Below are 12411 nucleotides of genomic sequence, written 5' to 3'. Positions count from 1 at the left end.
AACGGCTTTTTTTATACACCAATAATGAATTCTCAGAAAGAGAAACTTGACAAGCAATCCCATTTACCATTGCAACAAAAAAAATTAAGATACTTAGCAATAAACTTAACCAAGGAGGCAAAGGACCTGTACTCAGAAAACTACAGGACATTGAAAAAAGAGATAGAAGAAGATATAAACACGTGGAAGAATATACCATGTTCATGGATTGGTAGAATCAACATCATTAAAATGTCCATACTACCCAAGGCAATCTGCAGATTCAGTGCAATCCCTATTAAAATACTAAAAGCATATTTCACAAATCTAGAACAAATACTCCAAAAATTTATATGGAACCACAAAAGACCCTGAGTATCTGCAGCAATCTTGAAAAAGAAGAATGAAGTTGGAGGACTGACAGTACCAGATTTCAAGTTATACTACAAAGCCACCATAACCCAAAGAGCCTGGTACTGGCACAAGAACAGGCATATAGATCAAAGGAACAGAACAGAGACCCCAGAAATTGACCCAAGCCATTACTGCTCAATATTTGACAAAGGAGGCAAGAGCATACAATGGAGTCAAGACAGTCTCTTCAATAGATGGTGGGAAAATTTGACAGATACAGGCAAAAAAAAAAAAAATGAAACTAGACCACCAACTTACACCATACACAAGAATAAACTCAAAATGGACAAATGTAAGTTGTGAAACCATAAAAATCCTATAAGAAAACATAGGCCGCAAAATCTCAGACATCTCTAGTAGCAATATGTTTATAGATACATCTCCTAGGGCAAAGGGAACTAAGGAGAAAATAAACAAATGGGACTACATCAAAATAAAAAGCTTCTGTACAGCAAAAGAAACCATCAACAGAACAAAAAGGGAGCCCACCGTATGGGAGAACATATTTGGCAATGATACATCTGATAAAGGCTTAATATCCAAAATATATAAGGAACTCATACAACTTAACCAAAGGATGACAAACAATCCAATTAAAAAATGGGCAAAGGACCTAAATAGACACTTCTCCAAAGAGGACATACAGATGGCCAAGAGACATGAAAAAATGCTCAAAGTCACTGATCATCAGAGAGATGCAAATTAAAATGACATTGAGTTATCACCTCACACCTGTCAGAATGGCTACTATCAACAAATGACAAGTGCTGACAAGGATGTGAAGATAAGGAACCCTAGTGCACTGCTGGTTGGAATGTTGAGTGGTGCAGCCATTATGGAAAACAGTTTGGAGTTCCCTCAAAAAATTAAATATGGAACTGCCATTTCACCCAGTGATCCCACTTCTAGGACTATATCCTTAGAAACTGGAAATACCAATCAGAAAGAATGTATGCACCCCTATGTTCATAGCAGCACAATTTACAATTGCTAAGATCTGGAAACAGCCCAAGTGCCCATCAGTAGATGAGTGGATAAAACAGCTGTGGTACATTTACACCATGGGATACTATGCAACAGTAAAGAAGAAGAATCTCTTACCCTTTGAGACAGCATGGAGGGACCTGGAGAGTATCATGCTAAGTGAAATAAGTCAGTCAGAGAAAGACAAGTATCACATGATCTCACTTATATGTGGAATCTGAGTAACAAAATTAACTGATGAATGGAATGGATCCAGAGAAATAGAAGCATGGAACAGAGTGCAGAATCTTGGAGGGAAGGCGGAGGAAGGGTGGGGGCAGGGAGGTAATCAACCAAGGAGTTTTTATGCATATATACATGGCCCATGGACACAAATGAGGCCATGCATATATGGGGTGGTGAGGACCTGGGGGAGGGGGCTGGAAGAGTTCAATGGGGGCAAAAAGGGGACATATGTAATACTTTCAACAATACAATTTAGAAAAATCCCAATAAAGATTAAAAATAAAATAAATGGTGGTCATCGAACTTAGAGGAAGACTAGATCAACTCAGGGAGAACGTCAACATAGAGATAGTAAACAGAAAAAATCATAGAAGCCGTCAGAAAGAACCAGGCAGAAATTTAGAATACAATAATGAAAATGAAGGATACAGCAAAGGATCAGATCAGTGATTTGGAAGACAAGGAAGCAGAAAACACCCTATCAGAACAGCAGGAAAAAAAAAAATAGAGTTCCACCCCACATGAGGACAGTTTAAGGGACCTCTTGGACAACATCAAGTGTCCCACCATTTGTATCATAGGAATACCAGAAGGAGAAGAGAGATAGCAAGTGATTGAAAACCTATTTGATGAGATAATTACTGAAACCTTTCCTTACCTGGAGAAGCAAATAGACATATATGTCCAGGAAGCACAAAGAGTCCCAAACAAGATGAACCTAAAGAAGCCCACACCAAGACACATCATAATTAAAATGGCAACGGTTAAAGACAAAGAATTTTAAAAGCAGCAAGAGAAAAGCAGTTATCTACAGGAAGGCTCCCACAAGACAGTCAGCTGATTTCTCAACAGAAATTTTGCAGGCCAGAAGGGATTGGCAGGTAATATTCAAAGTGATGAAAAGCAAGTACCTGCAACCAAGATTAGTCTACTCAGCAAGGTTATCATTTAAAATCAAGAGATATAAGGAGTCTTAACTGGTTTTGCTCAGTGATTGGAGCGTCGGCCCTTGGATTGAGGGGTTCCAGGTTCGATTCTGGTCAAGGGCAGATACCTCAGTTGCAGGCTCAATCCCCAACCCTGATCAGGGCTCGTGAGGGAGGCAACCAATCAATGTGTTTCTCTCATCGATGTTTCTCTCTCCATCTCTCGCCCTCCCTTACAATCTCTAAAAATCAATGGCAAAATTCCTTGGGTGAGGATTAACAACAACAACAACAACAACAAAATATATAAGGTACTTCTCAGATAAGGAAAAGCTAGAGAAATTCATCACCACCAATCCAGTCTTACAAGGAATGTTAAAGAGACTTTTTAAAGAAAAATAAGAGGAGGACAAAACGATATCTGAATAACAAAATGACAATAATTACATATCTATCAATAATCACTTTGTGGTGAAGGCCTGGCGGTGGGGGTGGATAGGGTCAATGGGGAAAAAACAGGGACATCTGTAATCTTTTCAACAATAAAAATAAATTAAAAAATAATTATGTTAAATGTAAATGGCTTAAATGCTCCAATTAAAAGACATAGGGTGGCTAAATAGATAACAAGACCCATACATATGCTGTCTACAAGACACCCACTCTGTCTGTCTATCTATCTATCTATCTATCTATCATTTTATCATTTTATTCCTCACCTGAGGATATTTTTCCATTGCTTTTTTAGAGAGAGTAGAAAGAAGAGAAAGAGACAGACAGACAGACAGACAGACAGACATCAATGTGAGAGAGACATATCGATTGGTTGCCTACCACATGTGCCTTGACCAAGGCCAGGGATTGAGCCTGCAACCGAGGTACATATGCCCTTGATCAGAATTGAAACCATGACCCTTCAGTCCTCCGGCGGACGCTCTAGTCACTGAGCCAGACTCAGTGGGTAGGGCGAGACCCACTTTATATTGAAAGACATACACAGATAAAGTATTTTGTGCATTGTTGGTGGGATTATAAATTGTTGCTTTTTCTGCTTTGCCCCCACAATGAGCCTTGTTGGGTTTGTGTGTTTTCTAGGAAAAAGGTTGAGGTCACTCCGGCATCTTCCAGTCATACTAAATTCATTTTGTAAAGCACATTAGAAATCAGAATTGTTTTTGAGTCAAGATGTCTAGGTAGCCAGCACAAGTGCTGTTGTGTGTGTGTGTTTAAGAGACTTCCAGTTTTCAGTGATAAAGTGCTGTTTTTTTAAAAACTGAACTAATACTTTGGCTCATAGTCAACGTTAGCCTCTGGCCCCCTGTTCCCTGTAGGCAGCCTGCATGGCAGGGTCAGGAGGGACCTGGCCCCGCCTCTGCTCTCCTGGTGGGGGCTGCGGGGCAGTGTGTGCCCAGCGTCTGGCTGGGGAGCAGAGCCCGCTCTCCGTGTTTCTCTTCCCAGGACTGGACATTCAGGAGCTGGTCTGCAGTACCCTCCAGCCTTTCTTTGGCTTTTATTTTTACTAATGCCAGCCTGACTCCTTTCAACCAGGGGCTCTGAGGCTGGCTTCCCAAAGTATAGCCTCCAGGCCACTCGTCTGTAGCTCGGTCCTGCATTCCAGAGAGGGATGGCTGACCGGGAAGCGTCCTCCGGCCTCTAGTCTCCGTCACTCTGCCCAGGTCAAAACACCGGAGAGGCCACAGCACCAGGACCCACGCTGTCACACGAGCTGCCGTCTGAGGTTGGATAGTCTTTCTGTTCAAAGACCGCCTGGCAGCTGCTTCTCATTTGTTTCACACCAAAAAAGAGCAGCTTTACTCTGGTTTTACTTTCTGAAAATAGACAGCTATTTTCAGAAATGGGTCATAAGCATGGCCCATAGCTTATGTCACCTTTTTAAAATATATATATTTTATTGATTTTTTTACCGAGACGAAGGGAGAGGGATAGAGAGTAAGAAACATCGGATGAGAGAGAAACATCGATCAGCTGCCTCCTGCACACCCCCTACTGGGGATGTGCCCGCAACCAAGGTACATGCCCTTGACTGGTCCGCAGGCCGACGCTCTATCCACTGAGCCAAACTGGTTAGGGCTTATGTCACCTTTAATAGATCGGCTATTTCAAGCTGTTCGCAGTTATTAAGTATGAGAATGGGTGGCGGTTTGTGGGGATGAGACCCTAACTGCTCTTGGTGATACTAAGCTACTTCTTGCCGCATGATTTCAGCATCCTGCCCTTGAGTCTGGTTTTCTTGTGCATAACGTGAAAAATTACTTCATGACTAATCCTTTTTACAGACCTGAAATTATTGTTAGTTCTTAACCTTGAAGGGTTTTCAGATTCCCTCCTTTGATTTTCAGATGTGTCTCAGGGTTTGATTTCTGTGTAGTTTCGGAGTAGACGCCAACAATCTGTTTTTATTAATAGTACACATTTAACATTTTTTATAATTGCTTGAGGAAAGAAGGAATATTAGGAACTGATTCCATCTGTGCAATGTAGAATTTGATAAAAGTATGAGAAATGGAACAAATGGCATAAAGGTGACATTTCTGCTCAGTTGATTTCTTGATAGTAGAGGTTCTGAAAGCCCTTTTAAAGAACCTCTCAGTGCATAGAGAGTCAGCCTGTGGACCAAGGGGTCCCAGGTTCGATTCTGGTCAAGGGCATGTACCTCGGTTGCAAGGGCATGTACCTCGGTTGCAGGCTCCTCCCCAGCCTGGGTCCTGGTCGGGGCTCATGCATCCAGTCGATGTGTTTCTCTCACATCGGTGTTTCTCTGTCTTTCCCTCTCCCTTCCACTCTCCCTATAAATCCCCTCGGGTGAGGACTAACAACAACAACAACAAAAGAACCTCTCAGTGGAAAATAGAGAGCAGCTGAGTTCTGACGTCACCGTGAGAGCCCTGAGCTTTCTGGCTGCCCAGCCCTAAGGACACTCGCCTGAGAAGGAACTTCCCACCTTTCCACTCTCTCAAGTCTGTCGCTCCGTAGTCTTGATACATGAAAATCCCAGCAGATGGGCTTAGCGTGCGAACGCCAGCTGATGCGGCTCATAGTGTAAGGTCATGCTTCAGGCCACTTCCTGTCAATGAAGAGAGGGCCTGGCCGCCAGTGTGTCCGTCAGACAGTGCACTCTACTTCCAGACCATGTATGACCTGCCGTTCCTGTGTGAGGGGTGAGCCCACCTTCTGTCTTTTCTGGTCTCTCTCCCCCTCCCCACATACTTGTCCTGCTCTCCGGTGTGGTTCATAGGGTGCTGGGCCAACTGTGTCCCCTCTTTCTACAAGCTGATCTCCAAATGCTGGGAGTCATGAGTGAGATTCCCCGCCCCCCCCCCCAACTCCTTTTTGTACCATTCATCTTACCTTCCCAGTTACATCTGAAACCAGCAGTTAAAAAGCCTTTTGGTATAAAATGCAACATTTATAAACATATTAAAGTTGTTCTTGTAGCCGTTTTCAGAGAAAACAGGCCCCCTTTGAACTTGCTGCACAAGCAGGTTTATTTCCGCACCTGGACTGTGGCCAGCCAGGACGCAGCGCTTCTTCCACCTGGGAGCTGTCCCTTTGCTGGAGAAGGCCCCCGGGACCACAGCCCAGCAGTGGGCTGAGCCAGCTCTGTGTCTTGCTCTCTTGGCCGTGGTGACTGCCAAGGGTGAGACAGGAAGGGTTGGCACAGCTGCCTCTAATTGTCCAGGGAGGCCCAGTGGCCCTGGGCACATTGGGGTGACCACAAGCACTGCAGAGGGGAATAAAAGTTGGTCCATAAGAGTCTGAAAAACTCCCAGAAAGAGTTGACATTGCTAATATGACCAGCTTCACCTGTTCAGGAAGGTTACCCTGAAATTGAACATGATTCTCTCAAATTAATGGCTTGCTCTGGAGAGTCTTCCCACCATGCATCCTCATCTTGAGGGAGCTGGCACGTCTGTGCTGATTTCTAACTTCCTTGCCTTCTGATTCTGTGACCCTTTGTCAGCCTGAAGGCAGATGTGTGCTGTCCCCATAGGAAGCTGGCCTGTGGGCGAGGCGGATCCTACTCGGCCTGGGTGCCCCGTTGGCCGGTGCCAGGAGGTTCTGGCTGGAGGCACTGTGGGCAGGTGCCCAGGGAACCTGGAAGTGGACACACTGTGTGCAGCTTCTCCTTCCCTTGTGTTGGAGATGGTTGGCTTGGGTGTAGACACGGCAGGTGCATGCAGTGCCGTTCGCTAGCTTTGCCGCTGCTCCAGCGGGAGCCTTGCCGGGGGTTTGTCTTCCTCCCGCTCCGCCCTGGCGAGGAGGAAGTAGCAGGGGCAGATCACAACTCGTCTGCTCTCCTGCCTGTTGGCCTTAATGGCTTCACAGCAGCCCAGTTTCTGAAACAAACCTTGGGATACGGGATCCTGACGTTTGACAAAGTTGTGTTTTTGCCCCTATTTGTTGATTTAATTAAAGGTGTAAAGGTATGAGATTTAATTAAAACCCAGAAAAGTATATGAGTTCCCTTTATTGAGAAGAAACCAGTGTTCATAAACTAGGGACTCTTGGACAAGCTTCAGATGGGCTGCTCTGAAACCGGTGCCTGGGCCAGGACTGAGCGAGGCGGTGGGATGATGTGACAGCAGCTCCGCTTCCTGGCATCACCTGCACCAGGGCCGGGCACACCTTTTCCTGAGCCAGCTCCTCGGACTCACAGCAAACCCGCGAGTGGGACACGCGCCCTCATTCACAGGTGAGGGTTCTCAGGCTCCGAGCCGTGGAGTCGCTCACCTGGGTGGGCAGTGGCTGAGCCTCCTGTGGCCCTGCACTGCCTTCCCTCACACAGAGTGCTTCTTCCAGGTGGGCTCTGACACCTCCGAGTTTCGGGAGGCAACAGGCTTGTTATCCTCCCCCCACACCTTTCAGTACAACACACACACACACACACACACACAGCCTTCCATGGAGCTTGCTCAGCCCCAGGCTGCAGGTGGGAGCAGGCAGACCCTGGGCCTGTGGTGGGGAGCAGTGTGTAGTTTGTCGCACCTGCTGACCTAGTGGAGCTCTGGTTCCTTTCGTGAGCAGTGTCCCCACCCCCTGGGTATCCTAGGCCACAGCTGGCCCCCAGCTGGTTCTGGGCCAGGCAGGGTAGTTCCCTTTGGGACCTGCCTCACATGAGGACCTGGGTTGCAGTGGGGAAAAAGCTCTTCCCAAACAGCTATCCCGCTGTGTTGAAATCCTGTCCCATCCCCTGTCTCCAAGTTTATTACCTAAAACTTCTGAGCTATGATTACCTTGGGGCCTACCTGTGTTTTATGTCAATTGCCATCATTTTCTGGTGAAGTGACACCAACAAACTGGCCCAGCAGTCACTCCCCTGCTCCCAGGTGCCAGAGGGTGGGGGCTCAGCACTACCCTGGGATTCAGCTGCGTCATGGGCCAAACTCCTGGCCTGTGCCTCCTGTTGGGGCGGGGGTGCCCTCAGTGCCCAGGTAAAGAGTTTGACACCTTAGAAACCACTTCAGTGACCAGCTGGAGGCTTGGCACAACGGAGGGTGAGAAACGCAGCCACGTAGCGGACAGTGGCTGAGGGTCTTTCAGAAGTAGATGAAGTGAGTGGATGGGAGTCGTTTTTACAGGTGTTTATGGTAACTGGGAATTTAAGTGCATTGGGAAAGCAAGTGAAAAATAAACACTAAACTAGCTGGGTTCACAGCTGAAGTTGGAGCGGAATCCTTTGCCGAAGAGCAGGTTCGTTCTGACAGGACGGCCCACCCCGACCCGGACCAGAGCAGCTGGGGGAGTGGTTCACGCGTGCTCAGTGGGCGTCACAGGGCTGGTGTCCGGGGAAGGGAGCAGGAGTGTTACGTCTGAGGAGCTGCGGAGGCGGGCGTTTGGGAGGGGAGGGTGTTCCATGGTCACTCCCAGTGTGATGAGTGAGTGGAAGCTCCAGGCGGTCACAGGAGCTGCCCCGGGCTTCCAGCCTCTTCCCTGGGGAGGCTCCTGGCGCTCCTGATGCTCCTGGAGGCGGGCTGTGGGGGCCTCTGTGTGACAGATGCGGGTCCACCTGACTGGCAGCCCGACGGGGCATTTCTTTCAAAGTGACCAACACAGTGTTGGTGCCACTCACTCAGCCTTGACCTTTCAATACCTCATGTCTCCCCTCTTAGCTGTTGCTTTGGGCATAGGGGCCTAGGTGAGTGATGGGGGAGGCCTGAGGAGTAAGGAAATTGGAGGCAGTTGTGGGAGAAACAGATATGGTTCCTCAGAATTGACAGCACACTGTTCCCAAAGCAGCTGTGAGGAGAACCGGTGCGTCTGACACCACCAGACCGTGGTCCTGTCACCTCAGAGAGGTGACACGCTCCGAGGCTGGACACGAGGCCGGACCACAGGCCCAGCAGGTGTCTGCTGGACGCCGAGCCCAAGTCCTCCCAGGAGAGCTCTGGGCTCTTGTCCGGCCGGGGCAGGAAGGTGGCAAGTTTCCCATTTCCCATGTTGCCACTCGTTGACTTGGTTTTGGTTCTTCCAGGAAGAGCTCGCTGACGGTGCGGGCCATGGACTGTGTCACCTCCACGGCCATCCTGTCCCTGCTGCTCGGCTGCATGGGCATCTTCAGCCTCTTCAAGCTGCTGCAGTGCCTGCGGATGAAGGCCCACCTCCAGGACGCCGTGGTGGTCATCACGGGCGCGACCTCGGGCCTGGGGCGAGGTGGGTCCCGGGGGCAGTGCTGTCAGGCGTGGAAGGTGGCCTGGCTGGAGGAGCCGCTCGGCACCACGGGGACACAGCGCAGGGGCACGTAGGTGGAGCTCTGGGGACTTGGGAACAAGGTCTGTCCCTGTGCTCAGTCCAGTGCCTAAAAGCAAGAGCTTCAGTGCAGGAGACTTCAGCCTCAGTGTGGGAGCAAAGGCTCGTGAGGAAGACCGTGGCCCCCTGGAGCCGCATGTCCACCCAGCGGGCAGCCTTGCTCAGCTCCATGGTGGTTGAAATAGGGCTTTTTATGTGAAGGCCTCCGATTTCCAAATATGGACAATTCAGGGCCTCTGTGAGGGCCACACAGAGCACCCCTGGCTTATAGCCTTTCTGTTGTTGTTGTTAATCCTCATCTGAGGGTATTGTTTCCATTGATTTTAGAGAGAGTGGAAGGGAGAGAGAGAGGGAGAGAGAAATAGAGAAACGTCGCTGTGAGAGAGACACATCAGTTGGTTGCCTCCCACATGTGCCCCAACTGGGCCAGGGATTGAACCTGAAGCAGCGAGCTGCCTTCTTGATCTGCAAGCCAGGAGGCCGCCTGAAGCCTAGATACATGGCCCTGAGACACCCCCCCCATCCCCCGCCTCCCTGGGGCAGCTCTTTCAGACATGAAGATGGAGCTCTTCCCGCTGGCGTCTGCTCTCCCTGCCCCCTCTGCTCCCCCTGCTTCCTCTGCTCCCCCTGCCCCTCTGCTCCTGCCACCTCTGCTTCTCCTGCCCCTCCTGCTCCCCCTGCACCCCTGCTCCCTCTGCTCCTCCTGCCCCCTCTGCTCTCCCTGCTCCCTCTGCTCCCCCTGCCTCCTGTTAGGGAGAAAGGTGAGGGATTTTGAATTTATTTGATCATCCGCACACCAGGTGGCTGAGCTTGGGTGGCTCCAGCACCCAGTGACGGGAGTCAGCGGCTTTTAAAGGACTTTGGGTGGCTTTTTCTGGGCAGAGAACTCTCTGTGCAGGTCCTAAGGGGAGAGATAATGGTCTCAGCAAGTGCTAAGCAAAAGGGAATGTCTGTTGTGAAGTGGCCTAAAGGTCAGTTCCCGGGGGAGGGGCGTCCATTCAATTATCTGATCAGACCTAACACTCCAGCCTTTTTGTTTTATGGAATAGGGACGAAGATCATATCTTCTGTATTTACTTCCTGCTGAGGGGGGACGTCGAGATCCCAGGGGAATGGACTTTGATAGTCGGCTGGACGAGGGTCGCAGCAGCATGATTTCCCCAAGAGACTGACTGGTTGGTGAAGGCTTGAGAGCGTCCTGTTGAGTGACTGGGAGGTAAAGGCTGGTCCTGAGGCTGCCACAGCGTCACTCGTCTGGTTTTGCTGCTTCTCTGAGCCTGGAGCTGAAATACAACTGAGGCCTAGATGTGATCTTTAGGGAGGAAAAGGTCAGGGGTCTCAGTTGCCTGACTAGTGACATGAAAGGGGAGGATAGACTACCCTGGGGGTGAGGATCTTTTTTTCCCCAGTTTTGCCCCTTGCTGGGCATCCACCTGTTTCTTGTAGGTCCTGAGACAGGGTTTCCAAATAGGTAGAGCGGTGGTTAAGCTCCCGATGGCAGTTCCAGCCCCTGCTGTGATGCCCAGGGTTCTGAGGAGAGGGATTATCTGGATTGCCCTTTTGTGTCGGCTGTGATGGGTTATGGGGACAGGTTCCATCTACACTGGGTGAGAGATAGACGAGAGTACCGGTTCCTGTCCAGCTGGTGGGAGGCAGATGTCTGTGTTCTCCCCACAGAGGAAGAAGAATCCCTGATCACGGAGACAAGCTGAGGGGTAGGGAGAAGAGGTGACTAAAGGGTGTGAGGTTCCCTTTCCTAGAGGGTCGTCGCCATGGCGCTACCGATAAGGGTGACAGATGTGTGGTTGAGATTCCATTGCAGTAAAAGGGAGGGAACGTGAGGATGGGCTGTTATCCAAGGGAAAAGAGAAAGGGAAGGAAGGGAGCAGTTGAAGCCTGGGGCCTGGATGGTTGGATAAGAAGTAAAAAGACTGGCTGTAGGAAATAACCATTGGCTTCCGGGGAGACCTGGTAGTCAACCCATTGGGATCAATGGCCGTTTGGTAGTTCTAGGTTAACTGTGGGGTTACAAGCTGATGATGGGAGTTGGTCCATTGATACAAATGTATTGCCCTGTGAACTTGTAAAGCATAAAGGGGCTTGGGCGATTGGTGGGGTATGCAGGGTGTTAGGACCTGTGACGGGAGGGAGGAAGGAGCTGCCTTAGTAGGAGATTGAATATAAGAACGGAAAAGAAGGGAGGCTTGATGCCGGGGCTGCAGGATAATTACCTAGAAGGGTGTCTGCCTTTTTGAGAAACATAGTTTCCTTTTTATCAGCCAGAGTGATGTTTGCCTGATTCCACGTCTGGATTGGGATAGGGATGGTGGTGGACGCTGAAGAGGAGAGGGAAAGGCAGAGCCAGCAGTCCCTGGCTAAGGAGGGAATGGGCGAGGTTAAATGTTGGTTAGAGATGAATGGAGATGGGAAAGTTCCTTATGGGAGTAGGAGAGGAGGGCTGTGATAGGGTGAGAAGGAGAGCTAATCCCCACTTCCAGGACAGGGATGGTCCCAAGGGGGAAAGGGTATGTTTAGGATCTAGAAAGGAGGAAATCTTGCCCCATGGGTAATCCAAGTCCCTTTGTGGAAGGCAGTCCCATGGGAAGGTGAGAGTACTGCTTCGAAGGGAGGGGGCAGTAGCTAGGACTGGGAGGATTTGTCCTGGGAGAGGAGGTGGGCTTTCAGGGAAGTCAGGGGTCTTAGGGGCACGTGCAGGGGTGCTCACTCATTCGTCCTCTTCTGGGATGTGGGTAAGGCGGGCTCTGGTGGGCCCGACCTGGTGGCTGTAATCTTAGGGGACTCCAGCTCCTGTGATGGAGGTGCTCCTGAGGTGGGTTTAGTCTGGGAAGGTGGAACCATGGGTGCCCTGCTGAGTTTAGCTGCAGTGGGGCGGTTAAGAGCACCCGGTAAGGGCCTGCCTCCAGCGCTTGAATTATGATGGGTTTCCTTTAGGAGGAGTACGGGGAGGTCTCCTGTAAAAGGTCGAGGGAGGACCTGATCAGCATGTTCTCCAGTAATTGTCAGATGAGATTTAAAATGCAGACAGTCTCTGTGGAAGGGAAGTTTCCGAATAAGAAGGGTCTTCCATACAGGAGTTCAAAGGGACTAAGAAAGG

The 12411-nt window shown here is 49.5% G+C and overlaps 1 protein-coding gene across 3 annotated transcripts in view; it reads left to right on the top strand.

Annotated features, from left to right (window-relative positions):
* The window catches only part of DHRS7B (dehydrogenase/reductase (SDR family) member 7B), a 56395-nt gene that overhangs the window by 23343 nt on the left and 20641 nt on the right, over window positions 1-12411 (top strand). For 2 of the 3 annotated variants that reach the window (XM_005870148.1, XM_005870147.2), the window contains exon 2: window positions 9022-9200. In XM_005870148.1, the coding sequence (XP_005870210.1) occupies window positions 9047-9200 (154 nt within the window). In that variant the 5' untranslated portion in view covers window positions 9022-9046. Of the gene's footprint in view, window positions 1-7048; window positions 7243-9021; window positions 9201-12411 lie in introns of all 3 variants that reach the window. The other variant, XM_014542823.1, reaches the window with a different exon arrangement.

This window comes from Myotis brandtii, unplaced genomic scaffold, assembly GCF_000412655.1.
Source record: "Myotis brandtii unplaced genomic scaffold, ASM41265v1 scaffold314, whole genome shotgun sequence".
In the NCBI taxonomy this organism is placed as follows: domain Eukaryota; kingdom Metazoa; phylum Chordata; class Mammalia; order Chiroptera; family Vespertilionidae; genus Myotis; species Myotis brandtii.
This window is presented reverse-complemented; position numbering and strand designations above follow the sequence as displayed.